The sequence below is a fragment of the Vitis vinifera genome, chromosome 15, assembly GCF_030704535.1.
Source record: "Vitis vinifera cultivar Pinot Noir 40024 chromosome 15, ASM3070453v1".
Taxonomy (NCBI): domain Eukaryota; kingdom Viridiplantae; phylum Streptophyta; class Magnoliopsida; order Vitales; family Vitaceae; genus Vitis; species Vitis vinifera.
The window spans coordinates 14313439-14341428 of NC_081819.1; the positions used below are offsets into that span (position 1 = coordinate 14313439).

At 35.3% G+C, this 27990-nt stretch overlaps 1 protein-coding gene across 1 annotated transcript; it reads right to left on the reverse strand.

Annotated features, from left to right (window-relative positions):
• Positions 1-576: 576 nt before the first annotated feature.
• LOC100258244 (glutaminyl-tRNA synthetase-like) lies at positions 577-27908 on the reverse strand. The gene is made up of 23 exons (XM_002270269.5): positions 27658-27908; positions 26929-26979; positions 26374-26445; positions 26080-26179; positions 24461-24556; positions 20004-20065; positions 19795-19896; positions 19600-19695; positions 18914-19066; positions 18773-18828; positions 10189-10279; positions 10022-10108; positions 9468-9665; positions 9255-9353; positions 4169-4300; positions 3937-4073; positions 3730-3829; positions 3553-3648; positions 2859-2959; positions 2666-2771; positions 2486-2575; positions 2264-2393; positions 577-888 (listed from the first exon to the last, which is right to left on the reverse strand). Exons 1-23 carry the CDS (start codon positions 27778-27780, stop codon positions 794-796), a joined length of 2373 nt encoding a protein of 790 aa, XP_002270305.1. The 5' UTR covers positions 27781-27908; the 3' UTR covers positions 577-793.
• Between the last annotated feature and the right edge of the window lie 82 nt (positions 27909-27990).

Sequence of the window (27990 nt, forward strand, 5' to 3'; positions counted from 1 at the left end):
TTGAAATAACATATAAACATAATTTATTTTTCACTTTTTCTTTCTTTTCTTTTACTTTCCTCTATTTTCTTTCCTCATATTTTCCAAAAACAAAAAAATAACCTTCTCGTAAAAGGAACGGTGCTTGTACCTAAAGCAGCAAACCAGATACTACAGGCTAAGCAAAGCAAATAGAAAGAAACGGAAATTATGAGGAAGGTTGAAACCAGCAATTTCGAAGGATCAATCAGCCAAAATAACCAGAGCAGCTCCTGTATTATAAGTTTCTTCCTCCAGAATTTTTCCCTGCTTGATTTCAAGTGGACCTGCATCTTCTTTTCCCGCATCTTTATTCATGTTTGGTTTCAAAAATTACTAAGAAAAAAAAAAAAGGCTAAAAAAAAATAGATCTTTTCTGTTTGATTATTCTAAAAAAACAAAATCAAATATAATTAAAACTTGGTTGAAATAAATAAAAATGAGTTTCAATAACATACAGAGATAATTTATTAACTTTAAATCTATTTTTTACTTTTCTTCACTTTTTCTTTCCATTTTCCCACAAATTTTCCACAAACCAAACATAGCATTGAACACTTGAAGAGAAGCCTCTTTACACCAGCTTTAACTAATAATATTATTAGTATAACTTGAATTAGTTTCTCCATGTCAAAACTAAAAAGTACAAAATTGAAGAAAGGGATTCAACTGAAATGCATATATTTGGTGTAATTGAATGTTGAATAGTATTCAAAACATGTGTAACTGCTGTTTCTTTCCTCCGTGCTCCAGCCTCCATTCCATGGCAGGCCACCTACTTCCCACCTTTACCGTAGCTATCGCGCAGTGTAACCGTGCGGTTGAAGACGAGTTTTTCCGGAGTCGAGTCCTTATCCACAACAAAATAGCCTGGAATTGCACATTTCACACAAACAATTAGACTGGGAAACAATGGTATGAAATAACCACATGTATGTTGGAGAAATTACATTCAAATTGATGAAAAGGGGGTGCAGGGTGGAGCTTGGTAGGTCTAAGTTCTATGGCTCACAAGGAGTGGTAAAGCATGCCATTGTATTAGTAACGATAACATCAACAAGAAGAAGGCTGGTCTACCAATGGCTGAAGACAAATGAAAATCTTAAGAAATGTTTGCTCCAAAATTCCATTGTATGATGTACTAAAAATGTTTCCAGTACAACTTCAGTTGAACCTTTATGCTCAGTGATTACAAACTAAGGTTCCAAACATTGATATTGACAGAAATGTAAACCATTTAGATGTAAAAATTATAAAGGAAATATCATATTGAAAGTTTTTTAAATGAAATGATGGGAACTATGATCAAAACATTGAATAAAACTTTTCAAGAATCACGATAAATAATACTACATCAATAAATAAATAAAAAAATTATTAAAAGAAATGCATTCATGACAACGGTGTAGGTGAATGGTGAAAATAGGGTCCACTACTAATAAGTATCCATGGGTACGTAAGTTGAATATTAATATAGAATCATATATTGAAGTACAAATTATTGTACAAAGAATAAAAAAGAAATAAAAGTATAGTCGGTATACATAAATATCACAAGTACACAAATTATTTTCAAGAGAAATTATGAAAATTCTGAAGGCAGGGATATTTGATGTATTTTTCCTGAAAAGGAAGAATGCTAGAAGATAAATTACGAAACCTATCTGATCTGAAAAATCAAAGATGCTATAACAAAAAGATATGTTCCTGTACACCTCTATCAAAGATCAAGAAAACATAGAAATTTCAAAGGGATAAAAGGTTAGATGATGTAGCTGTCACCTTCCAAGCTTTTTTTTTTTTTTTTTTTTTTTAATGATCTGGTTCTCCAAAATTTTACCAGCCCAATGTCATGGACTCAGGTGTATCCTAAGCACCCATGTGATACTTAGAGAGCAAGTTGTGACACTAAGCTTAGTTTTATATTCTTTATTTAACCTGAATCATTCTATTCACTGTTTCACCCTCAATTGGACATTTTTCACATAGAGGTAGGAACTTATGCAGAATGGCATGTCAAAAGCCAGTTTGACAATGGTCAATCATGTGTGATGTCAAAAATTTTATTTTAAATTCAGGATGTGTCCCACACTTGTTGAGAACAAGTGGTGATATGTCAGGCAAGTGTCCACTCTGACACAGTGATCAACAGGGATATAGCTTCCATTTAAAGGTTCCTGGACTACTTAGGTTACAAGTTATTCAATATGCAAAATATTAACTAAAAAGGGGGTTTAGTGTCTACCAAGCCTTTCAAATTGAAATCTGTCTCCAACTGCAGCATTTTTAAGTGATGGTACAGAATATGCACTGGGTACAACCACTTTGGACTGTGGGTTCAGATCACCTAGCCAATCATCAAGTTCGGCGGGATTCTGATGCAATAATAGGAAATCTCATAAGAACCCAAAAATAATTTTCTTAGGAGGAACATAAGCAGAAATTTATGAGATTCCTGTTTGCCAACCTCAGAGAGGAACAGTTTGTCAAACAATCTGACTTCCACTGTAAGTGGATCGAGTCCAGGGGAAGCTTCAGCAACCCAGTGAAGAACTCCCTGCACGATAAAGAGCATAAAGCACTATGATTTGGGAACCAAAAAGAAGATTCATGTATAAATGACAGCCAATGTCAGCAAGACAAAAACCTTTGGCTTTGTCTTCTTCGAAGAATCATACTCTGCCCGGACCTCAACCACGGTCTCCTTATCATCACTAAGGATCACTTCTGTGCACTTTATAGGGAATGCATACCTGCATGCATGAAAAAGATTCTCAATTTTAATGGGATATCTGAACAAGTGAATAAAAAAAATACAACTTCTATAATTTTACAAGTACCTGAGTAGGACGGATTTTCCAGGAGCAAGCCCATAGTAGTCTTTTGAATCCTTCATCCGAAAATCAGACTGCTCAATGTATACAATTTTGGAAAAGGGCACCTAAAATGAAAACAGCAAAAGAAAAATTATTGACAGTTTAAAACATCCAAGTCTTGAATATGGAGTTACATAGTTAATGGTAGGTTCCTCTACTTTGCCACCAACTAGCCTCCAGAAATTTGCATCAAGGCATAGAAAACTAATATGAGGTTGAGAAACAGTCACAAAATAGCCTCAAATTCAGACGGCTCATTCTTTCTTCCATAAAACCTATACTATGTTGCTGAAACAAGGATTCACAGTTTTGGTTTTTGGTTCTATTGACATAAAAAATAATCTAATCCTCAAAAGAATATCAAAGTGATTTCAATGCTCATAACAATACAAATGGACCCTCATTACTGTTATTAATATCAATTTAAAAAAAAAATAAAAAATTAAAGAAATCCAAAAAGAAATCTGGTAAAAAATCATTTTGATATTGAGCACACAAATATAAATTATGTACAACCAAAACAAACTTACACCATAGGAGATAATTAAGTCATGAATTTACAAATTGGTATTATCCACTAGTTTAAGTCATGAATTTACAAATTGGTATTATCCACTAGAAAACTAGAACTATAATTCTTGTTCAAAAAACCAGTTACCTTGTGAAAAGCAGATGCATCATCCTCTTGAGCATCAGGCCATTTCTTTGCATCAAGATCTGTTATTGAGCCATCTTCTAGGTTGGTAATAACAACCTGAATATAGAGAATGGATCAGTCAGAAACTCAGACAGAATTGTGTTCCCAAAGAAAATGGCATCAGACAAGACACAGAACCTTAAGTGGATGTAGCACAACCATCGTCCGTGGGGCTGTTTTGTTTAGCTCTTCTCTTATATAATACTCGAGGCGGTCCAAACGAATTATACTACAATCACTGTACCACAAAGTATAATGAATATCAATGATAATACCAAATAAAAAGATAAGAAACTAAAGATATTTGGTAAATCTTTAGATATGCCCAAACAAAATATGCCCAACCTTCTAGTGATTCCAATTCCTCGAATAAAAGTATTTATTGATGTTGAAGTCACCCCCCTACGTCGCAAACCAGCTAATGTCATAAGACGAGGATCATCCCAACCATCAACCCACTTTTCTGTCACCAGGCGGTTCAACTGCAACAGCACATTAGAGTCAATATGTGAAAATATAAACACAAAAAGCTTAGTTTCAAGCTTTGCATATATAGATGTTCAATGCATCAGCTCACCTTACGCTTTGACATCACTGTGTTAGTGACATTCAACCGCGAGTACTCCCACACATAGGGATGGTAAAGACCCAACACATGTAATAACCAGTAGTAAGAAGCACGCCGTGTCTCAAATTCAAGCGTGCAAAGCTGCACAAGATTTAACCAGAGATGGATAAATGACAAATGTCACATTTCAATTTAAAAGAAAAACATGCAGGTAAGGAAATAGTCATCCGATGGAGGAAAAAACCTTACTACCATATATAAGAACAAAGAAGATATTTAAAGTTATAACAACTACCATGGAATCAAACGTGAGTTTAGATAAATTCCATGGAGGAGGAGATTAGCTTGAATTATATGTGTTATCCTACTGCCAAAGCTCTTTGGGACAACATTATTCAGATGTATTCAGACCTTGGAAATCAGTCCCAAATCTATGAGTTACAACTCAAACTGGGCAATATTGGTCATGGTGAGAATTCAGTTACCAAATATTTTAATGTGCTTGGGGATTTATGGCAGGATCTTGACTTATTCAATGACTATGAGTGGAAAAATATGGATGATTGTAACTATTTTAAGAAGATGGAAGAAGGTTCACAGATATTCAAATTTTTAGTTGGGCTTAATGTTGAGTTTGATGAAGTTTGGGGTAGAATCATTGGTTGACAACCTCTCCCTTCTATAGGTGAAGTGTACTTTGAAATGCGTCATGAGGAAATTCAGAGGAATGTTATGCTTGGGAAGAAGCTCTCTGGAGCTGTGGAAAACTCAACCTTATTGGGCACTGCAGCAGCGGCTTCTCACAATCCTAATAACCAGCGTTGTTCGGATGACAAGCCAAGAGTTTGGTGTGATCATTGTAATAAACCACACCACTCGTAAAACCTGTTGGAAATTACATGGGAGGCCAGCTGACTGGAAGCCCGTTGAATGGAAGACTAATAAGCAAGGCAACTCTAATCATTTCCCTGCTAAAGCACATGCTGCCTAAGCACCCTCATTGAGCAACGAACAATTAGACCAACTGCTACAGCTGCTAAAACCTACTCCGCCGACACCTTGTACTCCTATAGCATCTTTAGCTTAGTCAAGTAGTCTTTCGTGTGCATATTCTCTTTTATTATCTGCACCTTGGATCATAAATTCAGGTACCTCTGACCACATGACTAATTTATCTTATTTGTTTATTTCTTATACACCTTATTCTAGAAATAAAAAAAGTACGTATTGTAGATGGAAGTTTATCTTCTATTGTTGGGCAAGGCTCTATTTGTTTGTCTGATAAGATTGTTTTACAATCCGTTTTACATGTCCCAAAACTCTCTTGTAATCTCTTATCCATAAGTCGTTTATCTAATAATTCTAATTGTCGTGTTGTTTTTTGTGCCTCTCTTTGTGAATTCTAGGATTTGAACTTGGGGATGATGATTGGCAGTGCTAGATTGATCGACAATCTCTACTATTTTGATGACAACCAGTTTAAGAATAAACAAGCTCGGGGTTTTATTGGTAGTGTTTGTTCAATCCCTTTGCATGATCAAATAATGCTATGGCATAACAAATTAGGACATCCTAGTTTTTTCTATTTAAAACATTTGTTTCCAGGTTTATTTAAAGGATTGGATTGTACCTCTTTTGATTGTGAAACTTGTTTTTCAGCCAAAAGCCATGCAATTCTTATAAAATAAAATTGTATTGTGCCTTAAAGCCTTTTTATTTGATACATAGTGAAGTTTGGGGTCCTTTTAGGATTACTACTTTAATCGGGAAAAAATGGTTTGTGAGGTTTATTGATGATCACACACGCCTATGCTGACTTTATCTAATGAACTCTAAGTCTGAGGTTGTAAAATTCTTTCAGGATTTTTATTCTATGGTTGAAAACCAATTTCAAACCAAAATAAGTATTCTTCGAAGTGACAATGGAACAAAATTTTATAATGATTGTTTAGGTGATTTTTTGCTAGAGAAAGGTATTTTACATCAATCAACTTATAGGGACACTTCTCAACAAAATGGAATTGCAGAACGTAAAAACAAACATTTACTTGAAATAGGTAGAGCTCTTATGCTTCATATGAATGTTCCTACACACCTTTGAGGGGATGCAATTTTAACAAGTTGTTATTTGATTAATAGAATGCCTACAAGGGTTCTAAACTATGCAACACTTTTACAAAGTCTTAAGAATACTTTTCCAAACACACACCTCACCTCAGATTTACCCTTAAAAAATTTTGGTTGTACAGTGTTCGTCCATGTTCCAACTCATCTTCGATCCAAATTTGATCCAAGAACCGAAAAATGTATTTTTCTAGGTTATGCTCCTAATAAAGAAGGGTATAAGTGTTTTAATCCTACCACTAGGAAAATTCATGTTAGTATGGATTTCAACTTTATTGAAAATATTTCCTTTTAATACAAAGCTACTCTTTAAGGGGAAAGCTCTAATGAAGATCAGTTTTGGCAACAAGAACAACCAAAACCTAGCATTTTTCTTCGTGAAATAAATCAAAAAACAAATGTTTTAATTAGTCAAAAAGGGGGAAATACTAATTTATCGATGCCAAAAAAAATTGCATCACAAACAAGGGGAGAAACTCTATAACCTATGTCCACTGAGCTCCATGTTTATACTAGGCACAAGTTTAATTCTAATACTGAGAATAATCAAGTCAATCTTGAGCATGGTCAATCATCAGCTCCTAGTTCTCAAAATCCAAGTAATCTTCCTATGGACTCCACTCCTTTACCTATTTCTGATCTTGATATCCCTATTGCAATTCGAAAAGGAGTTAGGAATTGAGCCAAATATCCCATTGCCAAATATCTGTCTTATCAAAGACTCTCAGGAAAATATAGAGCTTTCACTTCAAATATCTCTCACTTATTCATTCCTAGAACTATATAGGAAGCACTAGGACACTCGGAGTGGAGATCAGCAATTCAAGAAGAAATGAATGCTCTTTTAAAAACTAGAATATGGGAAATTGTTGATTTACCTAAGGAGAAGAAGGCAATGGGATGCAAATGGGTTTTCACAATCAACTACAAGCCCGATGGTAGCATTGAAAGATATAAAGCAAGGTTAGTAGCCAAAGGTTTCACATAAACCTATGGAATTGACTACCAAGAGACCTTTGCACTTGTTGCAAAGATCAATTCCATTCAGATTTTACTTTCTCTTGTAGTACAGTTTAATTGGCCTTTACACCAATTAGATGTGAAAAACGCTTTCTTAAATGGCGATTTGGAGGAAGAAGTGTTTATGGATTTACCACCGGGTTTCGAAGAAAAGCTAGAAAAAAAAAAAAGGTTTGTTGATTAAAGAAGTCCTTGTATGGTCTTAAGCAGTCTCCTAGGGCTTGGTTTGAGAGATTTGGAAAAGTAATCAAGCTTCAAGGATATATTCAAAGTCAAGCTGACCATACAATGTTTTATAAACACTCAAGAGAAGGAAAGATTGTTGTGTTGATAGTTTATATGGATGACATTATTCTAACTGGTGATGACAATCTAAAACTTGAGAGATTGAAGAAAGCTTTAACTCGTGAATTTGAGATAAAAGATGTGGGTCCCCTGAGATACTTTCTTGGTATGGAGTTTGCTAGATCCAAGAAAGGTATTTTCATTTCTCAAAGAAAATATATACTTGACTTATTATGTGAAACAGGTTTACTTGGATGTAAGGCTACAGAAACTCCTATAGAACCAAATTTGAAACTTCAACCAGCAAGTCCAGTAGAGGTGATTGACAAAGAAAAAAACCAACACCTAGTTGGGAGACTTATTTATCTCTCGCATACTCGTCCCGATATTGCTTTTACGGTAAGCATGGTGAGTCAATTCATGCAGTGTACCGAATTTTAAGGTACTTAAAGGGGACTCCAAGAAAAGGACTTCCCTATGAGAACCGAGGACATCTCTAAGTGGATGTGTTTACTGATGCAAATTGGGCAGGAAGTATAATTAATAGGAGATCAACTTCGGGGTATTATACTTTTGTTGGAGGCAATCTTGTGACTTGGCGGAGTAAACAGCAAAGTGTTGTGTCTAGAAGTAGTGTTGAAGCTGAGTTTAGAAACACAGCCCACGACATTTGTGAAGTTTTGTGGATTAAACAATTACTTGAAGAACTTAAGGTTGCTAGCCCTTTACCTATGAAGGTCTTTTGTGATAATAAAGTTGTCATTACCATTGCACATAATCCAGTACTCCATGATAGAACTAAACATATCGAGGTTGATGATTTAGTAAGCAAGTTAGCCATGAATGACATCTTCAAGCCAGCTTGAGGGGTAGCATTGAGAATCTCAATCGTATAAAAAATTTTCTGATCTAGTTGTTACCTATTTTTTATGGATAATTTGTTGTTGTTTTTTAAGGATAAGTTGTTGCTGTTTTTTAGGGATAAGTTGTATATTTTAAATTTATTTTGTTCCTAGAAATTTGGGTGTACAGCTGTAGATTTAGTTTGATTTGTTATAGTTTTTCTATAAAAGGAAGCTAGTTTCCCTTCCTTATTCAATTAATATACGACATTTTTCTTTTTTCCTTTTCTACAAAAATGTTGGACAGCAAGAAAGGATCATGCACAGGATTTGTATAAGCAATGACCTATGGAAGAAAATTACCGATCCTTTAGCATCAACATAAGGAAAGAAAGAAAATCTATGTGGTCTTAAATTTCCTTGAGAAGTTCAAGATCTCTGATAAAATATCTTTCTGCAAGTTTCAAGATCTCTTCTTGGTTGAGATATCATTTATAATTTTCTTGAAGTGGAGCAGTCAGAACCTCCCCAGAATTCCATGTGGCTGGAGTTCAGGTACATTACAATTTGGTGAACATTACAACTATACTTTCTGCGGTTCAGTTACATTACAATTTGGTGAACATTGCATTGATACTTGGAAGGTTAAGATGCATATGTTTTTCAAACCTGACTTCAGTTAAACATTTATGAACAGGATAAAACATTCCCTAAACATATAGATATCAAAATTTCAAGAAACGAACTCTTAAAATAGTTATTGCAAAATGTAATAAGAAAATACACACATTAAAAATGGAGGATAAAAGGGCAAGGGAGCATACTGAATGAGTGATGTTCTCAAGAGAATCTACAATGCAATGAGCATAATCGTAACTTGGATAAACACACCACTTGTCTCCAGCATGTGGGTGAGGAGTAAACTGGACAAAAGAAGTGAAATCAATTAGTAACTACTCATGTTTTTTTTTTTTTGATAGGTAATTTAGTAACTACTCATGTTGAAATAGTTAAGATGTCTATGAGTACAGACTTGCCTTGATGCGATATGCAATAAGGTCATACATATTAAAATTATCACTCTGCATGTCTTGCTTCATCCGAAGCGTAGCTTTGCCTTCTTCAATCATGCCTCGTCTCATTTCATCAAACAGTTTCAATGATTCTTCGATTGGTCTATCCCTCCAAGGACTATTCATCTTCTTTTCCCTATATTCTTTTATCTCTTCAGGTGTCTGCAATCAATGACTTTTTAGATAACTTTTCTCAACTATAGAAAAACCTCATGAATGCAAAACAAAAGAACTAACATCAGAAAAGAAATCACCATTTCTTGAGCACCATTATGACTGAAATCAATGTTCCGAAATTACACAACCCCAGAACCTGGATATCAGTTAGTGATTGGGATCAAGATATGGTGCTCAATCATGAATTATTTAGCAGTCTCCAATAATTAATTATAAGGAAGTCAAAACAGATAACTGTAAGATTATTTAGCAGTATCCAAGAATTAATTATAAGGAATGAAATAAAAAAATATCAGATTTATGTATGAAATCAATCATATAATTTATATTTAGTAAGCAACCTGGTGATCAACATAAGCTTGGCCCCTTCTTATCAGCTCCACTGCAAGATCATAAAGATCTTGGAAATAGTCACTGGTATAGGTGATCTGCAAAATGCCAATAGATATCAAATGTTGCCCAAAGAAAGGCACAACCTATGACATTAAATCTAGATCATAAATTATACCTTGAAAGGTTCCCAACCCATCCATTGGACGATTTCTTCAATATGATCAATATACTCTTTCTTTTCAGCTTCTGGGTTTGTGTCGTCAAACCTAACATAGCCACAGAGCACAACTAAACTCAGAAACTATAGAAACTTAAAGCTTCTTTATCCTTTTTCGGTGGAAGAAAAGCAGTCCAAGATTCAAATGAAGTTCAATAAACTATTGCAAATTTAAGTATATAAAAGCAATCTGTTACCCTTGACTTTGATGACACAACGCTAAGGGCCTCATGGGTAGGCACCTTGCACCCATGAGGGCCCTGGGAGAGAAGCTAGGTGGGATCAGAGGTTGGATGCATCATATGAGTGGAATGGTGATGACTGGTGGTGCAGCATGTGCTGGCACAGGATAGTGTCAGGCAGCACGTGCTTGAGCAAGCTGCAGAGGACCACTTATACGAGGCCTCAGCATGGGCAAGGCACACGGGCAAGCCTTGCTAGCACCCACACATGGAATTCATGACAAGTGGTGGAATGTAAGCCATGGCCACAATGGCACGGGGCACAGAGCAGTCACCCCTCTTGACAGTGGCACAAGGGCAAAATGCCTTATGCAATGAGGTGGCTTGACACACAAGGGTGCAACGCCTTGTGTGGTCAAATGATATTGCACCAAGATGGGGCTTGGATGCAGCACAGTGCTCCTGAAGCAACAAAGCTGACTTAGACATGGTGACTGATGCATGACACAAGGGTGCAATGCCTTGTGTGGGAATGACAAGCCATGGGTGCAATGCCATGGTCTGTTGTTGTACCAAGGAGGGGCTTGGACGTGACACGGTGCTACTGTATTAACAAAGACATTTCAAACATGATGGCTGATGCATGACAAGAGGGCAAGACATGACATTGGTGTGGCATAACTAACTCTTAAGACTTGCAAGGTGGGGCAAAGCCTTGCAAGGGCTAACCCATGGGTGCCTAAGACATTGGCAGCACACTTCAACGTGCCAGCGACAAGGAGACAACTTGATGATGCAGAGACAACAACAAGGGTTGACACAGACATGATGGTGCATGGCTGCTATAAGGCAAGAGGGTCGGGCATGACATAGGCATGATATGCTACCTCTTATGGCTTGCAAGGCATGGGAAGGGCTGGTCCATGGGCTCCTAGACATGGACAGCAACACCAATGTGCCATGGGCACCTAGTTATGGCACAAGGTGTGCAGCAGTGTGTGGGACGAGGCACACTGATGCATTAGAGGCAGGCTGAACAAGAAAATTTGACTAAGGCAAAGCATTGATGTGGACTGATTGGCATGCGTTGGGCTAAGACAAGGTGTTTGATGTGGGCTTGACTCACATGCACACAGGGGCTATGGCATGGACGTGGGACAACTTCCAACAATTTGGGCTGGACAGGGGGCTCAAGTTCTGACACCATCAAAGGGTTGTTCGGTGAGTTGCAGTGGCAATTCTGTGGCACTTGTTGGGAAGAGGCACCACTTGTGGCTGCATCAAATGGCTTCAAAAGGCATCAGAAGGCTTGGGGCTGGCAGTGTGGGGCTTGAAGTAGCACATTTTAGGAAGAGGTGTGATCAACTGGTAGTTTAATAACTACCAAAACTGCCAGATTTAAATTCAAATTCAAATTCAAACAGAGGTAGGAGCCTCTGGTATAGATAGAAAGGGTTCCCCTATTGCCGAAGGATCAGAAAAAGGGGAAACACAGGGAAGTGTATGAGAGACTGTGAATCTTGGTTCCTGGACCCAGGCCAGAAATATTCCAAGTGTTAGTGCACTTAGCTAATTTTGCAACCTTGTATTACTTGAGAAATAAAACAAGTTAGGAAGATTTTCCGTATCTGGTTGCCTTTGTGTTGCTTCCATTTGGTTGTTTTTGATGCCACGCATTCACAAAAAAATAAAAAATATAAAAAATTGATGGTAGATTCGTGCTTGCGACACAATCCATCCTTGCTTCTAGCAAAAGGTAAATACCATATGTAAATTCTCATGTTTAGTTAACATTTAAGGCCATTTTTTGGTCCAACCAAGGTCTAATCTGCTACATATACACTTGAAAGTGTCCAAGGGAAACATATTGGTATAATCAAGGTCAAACATGGACCTTATATGCAAGTCTGACGATCCTACAAATAAAATAGAAGAAAAACTACTTCTTTCCTAATTTCTCTGGTATACTTTCTTAATATGGTTTTCCCTTATTTGATATTTCAGAAAAAAGGAAAATGCCCAAGTAGCAGAAACTCTGTTATCCTACCTAGCTATGTTAGATGGGTTCGGATACAAGGGTCGGATGCTGGTACATGTCTAAGTGTCAAATTCTATGCATCCCAAAATCTTAGGACATTGGGATTCGACTAAGAAGGATCTCAACTATGGGTGCGGGTACTTGGTTACGACATTAAATGAAAATGAATTAACGCTAAATACAAGCATAGTAAGATAGCTATAGGTCATTTATAATAATACATGATTAATTGTAATCGGAGAATATATTTATTATCTCTTTTCTATTTTAATAAGAAGTCAGTTTTTTTAAATTTGATGTTGTGGTCAATTGTACACAAAGAACTTGTTTATCATGCCTTTTATTTTAATAGGATGCTAAGAAACATATTTAAGATAATATCATACCATTAAATTTAGATTAGTTTAAAATCTTAAAAATTTATGTTGATTTTGTAATAAAAAATTTCTAATAGATTAGATATTGATAAAATATAATTCATTTTAAATTTCTTATCATATGAAAAAAAATTAATTTTTTATATTAATTATTTTAATTTATCTTTAGATTTTTAAGATATTAAGTTTGATATTTTTTATGCTATTAATAATTATATTTATCTCTAACTTTTACATAATATTAATTATGATTTATCTTTAAATTTTATTTTAAAAACTAAAAAGAGATAAAGCAACTATTAATTATTATATTTATCATTAAATTTTATATGATATAATTATTATATTTTATTATAATTTTAAAAAGTTTAAGACACACCCATATTGTGTCAGAAATATCTGTGTGGTGTTTTGGTGATAGTTAAAGAGAAACAGATAAATGTGTGATTATTTAGCCAGGAATCACAACTATCTAGGTTACATAAAAGGAGATTGGAAATTTGGACAATTCTACCCGTTTCTTAGGGTTGTCCTTTTGATATGAGGAATGAGTTTACAAATCTAAAACCTAAAGACATAGATGATCTAGATGCATTTACCCAAAACCTTAAATGTGCTTAATTAGAGACTAAAACTAGTTTAACGTTAATCTTGTTTAATTATGAATTAAACCATGATTAAGGTTAAGTGTGATTGATTAACAACTTAAAACATGTGTATTAGCTTCTTAGGGGTCAATTATTAGAATTATGAAAACCTAAGGGACTGATGGCAGTTGTAGGCATAAAAATTTACAACTAGAGGTACTAAACTACATATATGGGAAATTGGTGGTTAGTGGCAGCCTTATGGCCTGCCACCTCATGCATGCTAGCTTAGGGACCCCTTTATAAGGGCTGCCAACTCTCATTTCTAGTCTTGTCTTTACAGCAATTTGGTAGGTCTAGAGAGAGAAAGTGAAGAATCAAGATAAGAGAGAAAATAAAGTTAGTGATTTTGGTAGATTTAGGTTTCAGATGATCCTTTGAAGCAAATTAATGGTAAAGTTTGTTTAAAAGATAAGTTTAATAATTATAAATATGTTTTAATTATAAAACAAAGTTAATTAGGGTTTTAAGTATTTTTTGGCGAAAGAATCAGCTTGCTTGTTTGTTTTAATTGAAAAATAGATTTGTGAATTATGTGATTAACTAGGATTATTTGAATATTTGGATTTTGCTTATGGATTAGGTTTAAGGAAAATCAGAATAATTAGTACATGCTAATTAATTGGGGAATATCAATATGCATAACAAAGATTGTTTAATTCACCTTAAATTTATTTTGTAAACATACAGGCATAATGATTAGGGAATACGGAAATTAAAATCATCAACATCAAATTGTTAAAATTAGTAATAAGGGAAGAATGTCATAAGCTTTAATTATGAAATTTTTATGGTTGGAAAACCTAAACAATATTGTTTCATTTCAGTTACTTGTAATAGCTAAGGGTGTCTACATAGAAGGATTGCAAAAGAGAAGTTGGTGTAAAGGTAGGGAATTTTATACCATTCCATTGTGTATCTTGGTTTCATTTCTTGAAACATTTATTGAAATTTTCATGTCTTTACTATGATTTCATGAAGTGTTTTAATGTGTCATGACGTTCTCGGTTTATTGTTTTAAAATGTTGCAATGATATTTGGATATGTATTGGTATGAGGATTCAGTATTGAGGAAATGGTTACATTGCAAGAACAATATGGAATAATGATAGATAATATCCAGAGAATAAATTGATAAATGGGAAATGTTTATGTGAAACTACAGACACTATCTTTCGATAGATTGTTTATGTGGGACTGTGGGTGAAAGTCCCTAAAGCCCTCGAGGAAGACGCTTCGATGTGGGTGTATGGGGTTGGTCTTGCCCTTGGGTTTTAGTCCCTAAACACACGGGGTTGGTCCTACCCTTGGGTTTCAATCCCTTAAGACACAAGGTTAGTCCTACCCTTGGGTTGTAGTCCTAAAAGATACAAGGTTGGTCTTGCCCTTGGGTATGAGTCCCAGAAGACACAGATATAACTTATCCTTAGGTAATAGTCCTAGAATAGTCATTATTTATGACCAAGTATTTTTTAAAGTATTGATGGTTGATATGTACATTGGTAGGGATTAGCAGCTTATCTAGTGTGAGAGGGTGGATAAGGCAAAACAACATTTTATCAACAGAAAAGCAATGCTCAAACATTCACCCCAAAAGATGTCTTCTAACCTGCATCTAAAAGTGGAAGGGATAGGATGAGTTCACAACTCAGTGGAAAAGTTATAACCATTCTATGCATATCCTTAAAAACCTTGAATTAAACATATAGTAGCATGCATGATAAACATTTTATAACCATTAACAAATATGCAATAATGCCAAACATGTATGCATGTTGTTGATGGTTTCATCTCTGTTTTGCCTCATCCATCCTCTCACACTAGATAAGCTGCTAACCCCCACTAATGTACATATCAACCATCAATGCTCCAAAAGATAATCGGTCATAAATAATGACTATTTAGTACTATCACCGAAGGATAAGTCATATCTTATGTCTTTTGGGACTCCAACCCAAGGATAGAACCAGCCCCGTGTCTTCAAGGACTAAAACTCAGAGGTAGGACCAACCCCATACACCCACATCGGAGTGTCTTCCTCGAGGACTTTAGGGACTTTCACCCAAGGACCCACGGTCCCACATAAACAATATATCGAAAGATAGTGCCTGTAACTTCACATAAACACTTTCCACATATCAATTTATTCTCTAGATATTATTTGTCATTATTTCATATCGTCCTTGCAATGTGATCATACCATGAACCATTTCCTCAATACTGAACCCATGAATCCTCATACCAACATATATCCAAATATCATTGCAAATATTTTAAAACAATAAACCGAGAACACCATGACACATTAAAACACTTCATGAAATCATAGTAAAGACATGCAAATTTCAATAAATGCTTTAAGAAATGAAACCAAGATACACAAAGTAATGGAATAAATTTTCTACCTTACATCAACTTCTCTTTTGCAATCCTTCTATGTGGACACCCTTAGCTATTATAAGGAACTGAAATGAAACAATATAGTTTAGGTTTTCCAGCCATAAAAATTTCATAATTAAAGCTTATGACATTCTTCCCTTATTGCTAATTTTAACAATTTGATGTTGATGACTTTAATTTCCATATTCCCTAATCATCATGCCTGTAGGCTTACAAATCAAATTTAAGGTGAATTCAACAATCTTTGCTATGGATACTAATATTCCCCAATTAATTGGCATATACTAATTATTTTGATTTTCCTTAAACCTAATCCATTAGCAAGCTCCAAGTATTCAAATAAGCCTAATTAATCACATAATTCATTAATCTGTTTTTCAATTAAAACAAACTAAACAAACAAACAAGTCGATTCTTCCATCAAAAGGTACTTAAATTGAAATACTTAAACCCTAATTAATTTTGATTTATAATTAAAATATGTTTATAACTAATTAAACTAAACTTTTAAACAAACTTTACCGTTAATTTGCTTCAAAAGATCATCTAGAACCTAAATCTACCAAAATCACTAATTTTGTTTTCTTCCTTACCTTGATTCTTCACTCTCTCTCTAGCTTCTCTCTCTAGACCCACTAGATTACTACAAAGACAAGGCTAGAAATGAAGATTGGAAGCCCTTATAAAGGAGTCCCTAAGCTAGCATGCATGAGGTGGTAGGCCCTAAGGCTACCACTGCCCACCATTTCCCATATTTATGGTTTAGTCCCTCTAGTTGTAAGTTTTTATGCCTACAACTGCCCATCAATCCATTAGGTTTTCATAATTCTAATCAATCCCTAAGAAGCTAATACGCATGCTTAAGCCATTAACTAATCACGCTTAACCTTAACCAAGGTTTAATTATATTTAAACAAGTTTAATGTTAAACTAGTTTTAGCCTCTAATTAAGCACGTTTAAGGTTAAGTAATAAAATAATCATTATTACTGATTTAATTCATTACTACTAGGTATTACATAACATTAATCAAGGTTTAATTCATAATTAAACAAGATTAACATTAAACTAGTTTTAGCCTCTAATTAAGCACATTTAAGGTTAAGTATTAAAATAATCATTATTGCTTATTTAATTCATTATTAAGGAATAATGCTCACGTCATACATATAAAATTCCTTTTTTTGAAAGGCGAAAAAGGGTATATTAAAAGGTGTCTAATAAAAAAAGGGCACACCAACAGAGGGTATGCAAGGGGCACAAAAGAAAAATGAAAACACAATTCAACCTCACCAAAGAATGGCAAAAGTACATCCTTTTATCCACAATGTACAACTAACCAACCCTAGTGAGATATTAGACAAATCCAAAAAGGACTTGACGGGAGTCTTCTTCATCTTTGACTATCTAAATGTTTCCCTTCATTAACAATTCAGCCATAATGTTCTCTCCAAATGCATCAAAATAAACAAAGTTCAGCCCAAAAATTAAGAACAACACTATCTTTTTTAACCATCTTTTCCTTTAAAAGGTGTACCCTCTAAAATGTGCTAGAATTTTTTTTTTAATTGCATAGTCCCATCAAAATTTTCAACCCCATGCAAGGATCCAATAATAAATGAATAAATAAACCAGCAAACGAATTTTATTCTAAAGGGAATTGACGTTCAACACAAGTCAAGGAGTCAAGGAGTCAAGGTCTAGGAATTTCTAGAGTAACAATTCTTCAAACCAATGAATTCCCAAAAGAGGTCCCAAAACTTCCAAAATGCCCCCTGTTAAGCATTCAAGGTTATCTTGAAGGGAGATTAAGGATCTCTTTGAGAACTATTCTTAAAAACAGCTTTCCAGCTTCAAAAAAGTGATAGTTAAATGTTTTACTAATAAATTTGAGATATTTTCAAAGTTTGTAAATGCTTTTTTGTAAAGTATTACAAAAAACAATTGAAATTATGAAGGATACTTTGGAAACTTTTGCTTTGCACAAAAGTGCACAACACATTCACAAATAATAAGCCAAGAAAACTGTTTTTCATATTTGTGTTCTCAAACAAAATTTTGTTTCCAAAAATAATTAAGATTATTTTTAAGAACTATTTTCAAAAACTTCTTTTTGAGAACTATTTTCAAAAATGTTGCCAAATGAATCCCAAGTTGTTCTCTGTAGTACAAGAAGTAGGAACAACTCATTCTAGAGACTAAGGACCATTCCAGAATGAGAGTTTCTCAGCTAAGAAAAATCAGCTTCTTAAAGACCTTTTGGGAGGCATCATCCAACCTACATTGTAAGACTAGAGCATGCTTTTGGCTATAGCCCCTAGTTTGCTCCTAACTTCCATCTTTTATTTTATTTTTATAACAAAATCAACATAAAATTTTAAACTAATCAAAGGTTACTAATAATGTGGTATAATATTCTCTTAACAATTTTTCTGAAGCCTATTAAAATAAAAGACATAATAAATAGGTTCTTCATGTACAATTAAAATAAAAGACATGATAAATAAATTCTTCATGTACAATTAGCAAGAAAAATAACACTTGGCATCTTATTATAACAGAAAAGATATAAATATGTTCTCTAACTACAATTCACCATGTAGTGTTATGGATGACTTATCTTAAGTACTTACATTCAGTGTTAATATATTTTCCATTACTGTCATATCCAAGTATTTGCACCCATAGTTGAGGTCCTTTTTAGCCGAATCCCCATGTTCTAAGATTTTTGGGATACGAAGGATTTGAAACCTAGACACATACCCGCACCTAACACCCATACCCAAACCCGTATAACATTGTAGAGAAGTTCAAAGTAAGAATCTAAAAAATATTATACCAATAAAACAATAGCCCATAGTCCAGCATATAAGCCAATGAATCTGACTGCAATTCTCACCTTAGGTAGCAGCATCCACCTCTCTCTTTTGCCAGGCCAAAGCTAACAAACATTGCCTGTACAGTTGTAAAAAGATGGAACTAAACCACTATCACAGAAAATAACAGAGCTCAGACTTTCTTATAGAAGATACTTGATTACCTTGGCATGACCAATATGCAGATACCCATTTGGTTCAGGTGGGAAGCGTGTAAAAACTCTTTCACCTGTCGCTTTTAAATGTCTTTCAAGCATTTCCTTTGAATTGCAAGGCCGCAAGACAGGGCGATCACTAAAAAATATTTCAGTATGCACCTGAGAATCCACAGGATAATCATAATTATCTCTCAATCAAATTCTTACAAACAGCTGCATGTGGGGTGGGTGGAAGAAGTTGAAGATTAAAAAATGGAGGTATAGAAGCAAAGACAGGTATCGTAAATAAAAGTACCAGTATGACATATAAATATCATAGTATTCCTCATCCTTCTATGTGGATTTCCCTATATCTTCGTCTTTGTGTCTTATTGGACAAAAAAAAAAAATATTGGATACCATAATCCCTGAAATATGTGAATGGAATCCCAAAATGCTGGACAGATACTGGAGACATGGATGATTAATTATGAAAGGACTAGACATTTCATGAAGCATAGCATAGCAAATACCAATAATTCAAATGGAATTGGAGTAGAATTGTTATCAGCATTTCAATAAATCAAAACCACTAATTTGAAGTTTGTTTAAGAAAACTAAAAAACTCAAGGTGCATGCAAAACTCCAACAAAGGCCGTTGAAAAGTTGTTAAAAAAAAAAAAAAGATAAAAACACACCAGAGAGTTGGGTACCTTGAAGTTTTCCTCAGGTTGAGGGAATATTAAAAATGGATTAAGTTCTTCTTCAGCTGGCTGTGCTGGAGAAGTCTCCAAAGCAACAGTTTTATCCTGCACAAGAGCAAAGATAAAGCTCTAGGAGGGAAATTTTAAATCTCCCGTTAATTAGAGGGTACAAGTAAAACTAAAGAGAGATTCAACTATGCTCACCTCTACTTTAACAGGCTTCTCCTTCTTCTTTTTTGAAGGCTTTTCATCATCTGCTGCAGTCCTTGCACCAAGTAATTCATAGAGTTTTGCATCTATGAGTTGCTGTTACACAAACCAACAAGCAAAGAAGAGAAAAATCAAACAATCATCAAAGTAGCTAAATAACCTAATTCACTTATTTTATCAATGAAACAATTGCAAATCATCACCTTGACAATCTTTGGATCAGCCCAAGGCTGCCTCTTCCTAACATGCCCAAATAAATCACCAACTGTTGAAGACAACAAATGAATGTCAATTTGGAAGTTCTGAGAAGAAAAAAAGCATGGCATAGCCTTAAAAACAATTTTAAATATATTTTTAAAAAAATGGTAGAATTTTTTCCCATCCATCTGGAATATTCTAGAAGATAACATAGAGAGAATAAAGTTCAATGTCATACTAGCTGCAATATAAAATAAAAAATATGTAATCATACCTCTCATCTTGCTAGGAAAATCATTTTTTTTTTTAAATCCTTTTTGTAATTTTAGCTCTTGGATTCCAAGGGGTGATGTACATACTAGTATCTTCTTCTCAAAATGCTTTTGTGTATGATAGGCAAACCTTGGATAAGGTGCTTGCTGCTAACAATCCTTGGAGTCCAAGGTTAGAGAGGGTATGCAAGAGGTGCTTTGCGAGATTAAGATGAAAAAACATATGATCAAATTCATTGTATTTTTTGGACTATATTCTCCTCAGGATGGATTTTTTGATAATAAATTAGGAAATTAAAAATGCTAGCTTGCAGCTCCTCAGCATGGTTCAATGTTCTCTCCAATGAGTCTCCTGATGGGTTCTTCCAAAGCACAAAAGGATTAAGGAGGGGAAAACTTGCATCCGTTTCCATTTCATCACTGAGACACAGGTCATCAATTAAGATTTCTCTGCTGCAAAAGATTTCCCCATCCAGTTTTCAATCCACCAGGGGGGGATCTCATTGCCAATTCAAACATAATTCTCCAACTTTCTACGATGCTCCTCACTCTCAGTTTCATTATACAATATGCCTTTTTGCATTTTTCAAGTGGTTTCTTAGTTTATATTACGGATCATGGTTAATCTTGCAAGAATTGTAGTTACTGGACTTGGTGGATGCTCTGTTTCTCTAAGCCCTTGAATGTGGTTTCCAGGCTGGTAATCTGTCTTCTACTTGTTCTGGTCTTCCATTGGATGCCAATGGCACACCTGAAACCATCAATGTGGTTGAGAAGGACCTTTATCTTTTTAAATGTTAAGCCATCAAAGGGTAGGAAAAGAACTTTATCCAAGTACACTTTATTGGATCTTCCTACTTATTTCCTTTCCACGCTTCCCAGCTATGTTGGGATTCAAAGGGACAGGAATTTAGAAACTTCATCTCCTGTAATTCTAATTAATAAGGCCAGCCCTCTTGGTATGTACCTTTTAAAAAATAATATCATAATCATACTATTTTGGCCAGAGTGAAACTTAATGTCCATGAACGTGATGGACCAATCAATACCCTAATCATGATATGTGGCATTTTAGCCCAAAAGGGACAGATGATCCACAGAGAATTGAGTACCAATTATTGCTAATGGCACTATCTGCAATAAGGTGATACCCTAATATACACACACAAGGACACAAGGACACAAGCACATGCATTGTGTGTGTGTGTGTGGGTTTTTATAGGCAAATGAGATGATATATTAAAAGGAGCCTAACAGGAGGCGCACCAACATATACAGAGTGTATAAAAAGGACGCCTACGCTAGGCAAGAAAGAGATAAACAAAAAACCTCTCTACTTGAAACTCTGTCAATCTACAAAATCAATCATATTCATTCAATGGTCTTCTGTGTAAACCCTAACCCAATTCACAAAAGAATACATGAAGACATATTTGATTGCTTAGTCCAACTACTCAACATCATTAAAAGTCCTTTAGTTCCTTTCCTTCCAAAGAATCCAAAACAAGAAAAGGGTGCGATCCTCAAGGTTTTTTTCCATTTCTTCCCCAAGAAAGAGTTGTGCAAACCCAAAAGATTCCTTCTAATTGAAGAATGCATCACCTAGACCACTCTAAAGAGAGAGTATCAATTGCCACCACATTCTTGCTTTGGAATAGTGGAGAAGCAAGAGATCCATCATTTCATCCTCATCTTTGCACAAAATAACACCTATATGGCAAAGTCCACCCCTCTTCTTGAGTTGATCAGTAGTTGGAATTATGCCCTAAGTCACTTCCTAGACAAAGAAACCAACCTTTGGTGGTGCCCATGTGCTCCATACTACACTTGCCAGGAACGAAGTCACTTGACCAAAAGGTCTTATTTGAGTTCAAAGTGAGGAGCCCGAGACAGATTGCAATTGCAAAAGCCAACTCCAAGAAGCAGCTTTACTTTAAAGAGGAGCAAAAGCAAAGGAGAGCGCACTAATCCTCCTTTCCTGGTACTCAAAAGACGAATGCCACTGCTACCACAGGAGAAGATAGATTTGTTGCTAGAGGACGAATGTTCAACAAGGACAGGGTCATCGCAAAGAAGAAGAGCTAAAGGTGAGTGAGCCTACAACCACCTTAATCTTTTATCACCCTGATCGGCCGACCCTTTTGATCCCGCAACAAACATAGTTCGGCTCTTCGGCCATTCAGATAAAAAATTCCATGAAGACGACGAGAGATGTGGCCTGCTCTTTCCGTTCCTTTTCTTTCGGAGTGGAGCACTCTTGTTTGTTCCTTTCTAATAAGCTCGGTACATGTTCTGAGCGAGTCTTCGCATGACGTGAACGAGACCTATGAAGTGGAATCCATTTGTCTTGTATTCTATTAAAAGCTTTAGGAAAGGGAGCAACAGCATATACAAGTAGTATGAATCCTAGCCCACTGCAAATGACACCTCTCTACCGTCTCCTTACCCACTACCATGAAACTTTTGCAAGCATCATTGAACCTCTTGAAGAACTCTTTTGCTCACAAAGGCAACAATAACCCTAACACTCTCATCCAAATCTCTTAGGCACAAGCCTCGTCCCTAAGGCAGCCTACTTCAGGCAATTTGTCCCCTCAAACCGACTATTCCCTAAAAGCTAAACCCTTTCTTCTTCAAAGGCTAATAAACTCAAAAAGAAATCATCCCCCCTGGCAAAGACAAGTGAAAAATATCTCCCAAAATACTTAGCTCATGCTTTCAAAGAGCCCAAATCCAACACCTAGTCAGAAAAATCACCCCATCTCCCCACTAGGCACTTCTTAAGAAGCTTTAAACATTTCAATACCTCCTTCGCCACACTATGAAACCAGATTGCGTCACCCATCTCTCTCTTACCTATGTTCACCACTTCTGCATAGGAGTCACCCTTTGGAGATGCTCCCCTTCCACTTTCCACCCACCGCTGGACAACCACCTTGGGGTCTTCATAGGCTTGGGCATAGGAATAACACCAAATGCCCCTCAATTTTGAGGCAAGGTTCTTCCACCCCCCCCCCCCCCCCCCAAGGACAACCCTTCCTTTGGGAAAAACTAAGAAGAACCTTTTCTCCTTTGAAAACAACACTGAGCATCGCAAAAATCAACCTGCCTTGTTGCTACGAAGCTCCAACTTGTAGCCCCTTCCACCTTCATTCCACCCCATGCTAAAGGACTTTCCAGACTTCCTTTCACAGCAAGCTTCCACCCCCTTCAACAACTGAGCTAGACCCCTCTAACCAAATCTGATCTAAGTGGAAAACCCCCAACTCCTCTCCACCATCTAGCCAACCCTCTTCACCTTAACCTTTTAATTGAGAACAATTGCAATTTCCATAAGAGAATCTCCACTTCCTTAATTGAGAACAATATACATACATACATACATATATATATATATATATTAATCCACAACAAGCATCTGTTGAATGAATCACTAACTAGAACTGCAATTTGTACAACTTGTGGCCAACCCAGCTTGAGTAATGACCTAGAAAACACCAAAACTTCAATTAAATAATCCCACTTTAACCTAAGGTGGGTTATTGAGCCCTTAAGCAACCTAATCTAAACCATAGCATTAAGGAAAATATAACAAAATTAGACAAATTGAGTAACTATAAAATACGAACATGATAAAAAAACCCTCACTTTGATAGAATATAAAAAATGCTAAGTCAAGCTTATTTCATGGGTCATTTTATATTTGTTGCAAGTTTCTACACTATTCTTGTAACATATTCCAACTCCTATATACATTGACATATTATATGGTAACTGCATTTTTTAGCATATCCTCCATTGATCAAAATATAACCAAGATATCGACAAAAGCAAGGTAGAGAAGTTTGTAAAAAGAAATCATTAATTACCTAGCCCAAGTAACCCTAGTGTTATACACGCAACCCACTAAACACAACCTCCACTTGAAACCCTTGATACAAGTTGGGGTTGGATTGGACTTGGGTTGAACCTTCAAACCAACCAACCCAAATTACCTGAGTTGCAGCCGTATCACTAACTGTGACAAAAACCTAGGTATCTAAATCAAATATGGATATCCTATCATTTAAATCAAGTATGATTTTTTTTTTCCCTGTCATGACACAATAAAGCATACAATAAAACAAGGAAAACAAATACAGAGAAGCCCAATTGCCATATCATGAGAATCACATGTCAGGAATACTGACCATTTGTTCGATAACGATGTTCCAAAATTGTACTCTTGTTCTCTTCAAAAATCTCATTGACTGTGCGTTCAACATCTTCTGCAGAAACATCAACTCCTGCTAGCACGGAAAATGATCAACTTCCATAACTCTAGAAGGGAACTAAAAAACATAAGAAAACCCCAAATTGGTAGATTAATCATAGGGACTAGTTCACAAAATATAATACCATACTCAATTCAATAGATGGAAACAAATTTTAGCCCAAGTCAGCACTCATCCATAGAAAAAGATAATTAATAGTCTTTTTAATAAGAACTAATTTAATCCAAGTCAGCACTCATTTTCATAGAAAAAGCCAATTAATAATTTTTCTTTTATAAGCCTGGATACATGATGTCTAGGCTTGTTTACTGCAAATTTTGGATGAATAGTTTGCTGTCAACAAGCCTAGGCCTCATGGATGATATATTTACCCACAATTTCATCATCTATGTGTATACAAAGTCCAGAAGCTAGACCCAAATAAAGGATGCTTTTAAAATTTCACAATGCAATTCCACTTTGAGAATGAATAAAGTTTGTCCCAAATTATTTCTTTGTAGGAAATAAAATTGATTAACAAAGGTGTAACAGTAAAAGAAGAGAGTTGTAGTCCACTTTAGGGTTAAAAAATAAGGGAAAAACAATCAGTAAAGGATAACTACACCTTAAACTAGCCATCAAAAGAAAAAGAGGGGAAAAAAATAAAAACAAAATAAGAAAGTTAAGTGCTGGTAGAAAAATGGAAAAGGCAGGTTTTGTGAAAGTTCTCTGAAAACTAGCTAACCTGTAGTCAACTGAAATGGTATTACAATGTCCCTATGATGCACCCTTGGTGCATGGGAGAAGTAGAAAACAAAATGGTACCACAAAACCTCCTTTGTGCATGGACTATACATTATCAACTAGTTCTTTTTCCACATAGGCTATTTATTAACTATTACTTTGTCCACATCAGTTCCTTACTGACTTCAAAATGGTGAAAAGTGCCTCATTTTTTCATATCCAAATACCACTTCCCAGAACATAGCTGGATCTAGCAACCTACATCATTCAATATTATGTTATTTCTTTAATAAAATAACTTATCAGTCTCTAACCATGACACATAGTCCTGCTAGAAGTATCAATCCTTCTTTTTTGCCAACTTTATTTTCCATTGAAACAAACAGTTTTCATCGAGAGCCAGAATAATAAAACAAACAGAAAAAAACATTGAAATGATAAATGGTCTTGGGATTGATAAAGCAGCAGCCCTCGAAATCTCTCAGCTAAAGAATCAAGGGTGTTATGGGCATAAGAACTCTTACCAGAAGGTAAGATTGCTAATTGCATTCCATCAAAGATTAGCTGTCTCAACAAACTAAAATGAAATTACAAATCTATGATGCACAGCTAGGTAGAAATTGCTTGAGAGAGAGGAAACCATTTATTTAAAAAAATGAACAAAACAAAAGGAAGTGACCAGAATTTAAAACTGTTGTATGAGCAATGAAAATGCAGGCAATTGAACTTCCATAAATGCAGGTTCATTAATGCATCAAACTACAATCACTTATTTCAGTATGCATAAAAAAGTTTGGGTTGTCTAATCATACCGACACCACATGCCTCTTCAAAATCATTCAACTGAAAGTTCTCTGAACCAGTACTTGTAAAAAATGAAAATGCTGCTTCTAACTGAGCTGGGGTTTTAATCTGAAGATACATAGAAACAATACTAAAACATCAAAAACTTTGTCAAAGCTAAACCAAACAATTCAAACTTCACAAGGAAACACAAGTGATTGACCAAAGAAAACTATGAAATTACTAACTCTAGTAATAAAAAGAAGAAAGAAAATAAATTTAGGGACCATATGAAATAAAATCTAGGAGATTGTGTTCCAAACCTTCGATGAGACAATATATTGCAGTAATGTTGGGCGATGCACAAGGGCATTTGCTGGGAACTTTGTAGCAACCTGTCACACATTGAGCATGCACCACTGTCAGATTAATGTCTGTTTGTCTCAACCACAATGATTTGCTTATATGGAATATCTTCCTCAAAGATAAGCTTCAACTCTCAGCCTTTTTTCAGTTTAGATACAGCAGTACCAGCAGCACCAGCAGCACCAGACTAATATGGTGTTCCATTTTCATTGAATTGTAACCCTTTTTCCAAAAAACTGATTTAGTATCTAATATATGAAAGTGCTGAAAGAATCCAAAATCTTTTGAGATGAACCACAATGTCAGAAAGCAGCAAAAAACTAAAGCTGCATCATTTTGTATTGCACTGGCAACAAACAAATCTGATGACATTGGCAAAGAAAATTTTCCTGAAACTAAGTGCAGATGCACCTTTAATTTTCCCTAATGACACAAACAGATCCTTGAATAAACATGTATTTCCCAGGGACAGTAATGTTTAATCGAAAAAAGTTTCCCCAAAAGTCACTTACTGTGTATAGAAGGTTTCCAATTGTCCGGCTGCATCCATCAGTTACAGCTGCCTGAAAATAAAGAGGTACCCCAAAAAAGTTAGTGTTATAAATAAAATTACTGAACAAGATAGTACTTCTCTGTTTGGTTGCTGAGAAAACAGAGGAATAAAAATAAAACAAAAAAATTGAATCTTAATACGACGTTTTGCAGTTTCTCAAACAAATGCAGAACTCACAAACAAACAGAAGGAATAACTCAAAGGTTCTGTTTGGTGGCAAGAAACAAAAATTTGGATCCCTAAAAAATAAATATTAAAATCAAAACTAATGAAGAAAGAAAAAAATCCCTATTTGTCTGCCGAGAAAACCAAGGAAAAAAAGTAAAAGGAAAATTCCCATCTTAAATCTCATGCTGCTTCGCGTTCTGAATCAAAGAGGGAACTCACAAACTATCAGAAGTAAAAAATCTAAGGTCTTTCTTGGTTGCTGAGAAACAAAAGTTTGATTCATTAGAAAGTAAATATCAAAACTGAAATTAGTGAACAAATAGGGTAACTCTCCGTCAGCTGCTGAGAATACGAAGAAATTAAAAACAAAAACAAAATTCGGAATTTTTATTTAATGCCATTTCAGTTTCTCAGATAAGCGCAGACCACATTTGCAGAGAAACAAAATTTTGAATGATTAAACATTTTCTCGGGAACATGAAAGCTAAGATTCAAAATCTGAGACAAGAAAACTCAGTACCTCGTGAATCACAGCCGTCAGATTCGAGGTGACCTTATTGTTGGCGATGGTGTTGCGAGCAGTGCGTTCATCCAAGCCAATCTTGAGGAACAGGTCCAATGGCGTCTCGTCATTCGCCACCATTTCTTAACCGCCGGTGACTCCTAGAGGCTGCTACAAAACCCTAAAACCCACGGGCGGGATGGGTCGTGCTTTCGAGAGAAAGGTTGTCCGAACGAAGTAGGATGTAAGAAAATTTCATATCTATATATATATATAATAATATTTAAAATTCAACAATATATATAATATTAAGTATTAAATTATTCATATTTTAATATTTTATTTTTATTA

Excerpts from the sequence above, each read along its gene's own strand:
- LOC100258244 (XM_002270269.5), bottom strand. The coding sequence starts at position 27,780 with ATGGTGGCGAATGACGAGACGCCATTGGACCTGTTCCTCAAGATTGGC. Across the intron at positions 26,446-26,928 it reads TTGGAAACCTTCTATACACA|GTTGCTACAAAGTTCCCAGC; the intron begins GTAAGTGACTTT and ends AATGTGTGACAG. Across the intron at positions 24,557-26,079 it reads TGAAGAGGCATGTGGTGTCG|GAGTTGATGTTTCTGCAGAA; the intron begins GTATGATTAGAC and ends CCGTGCTAGCAG.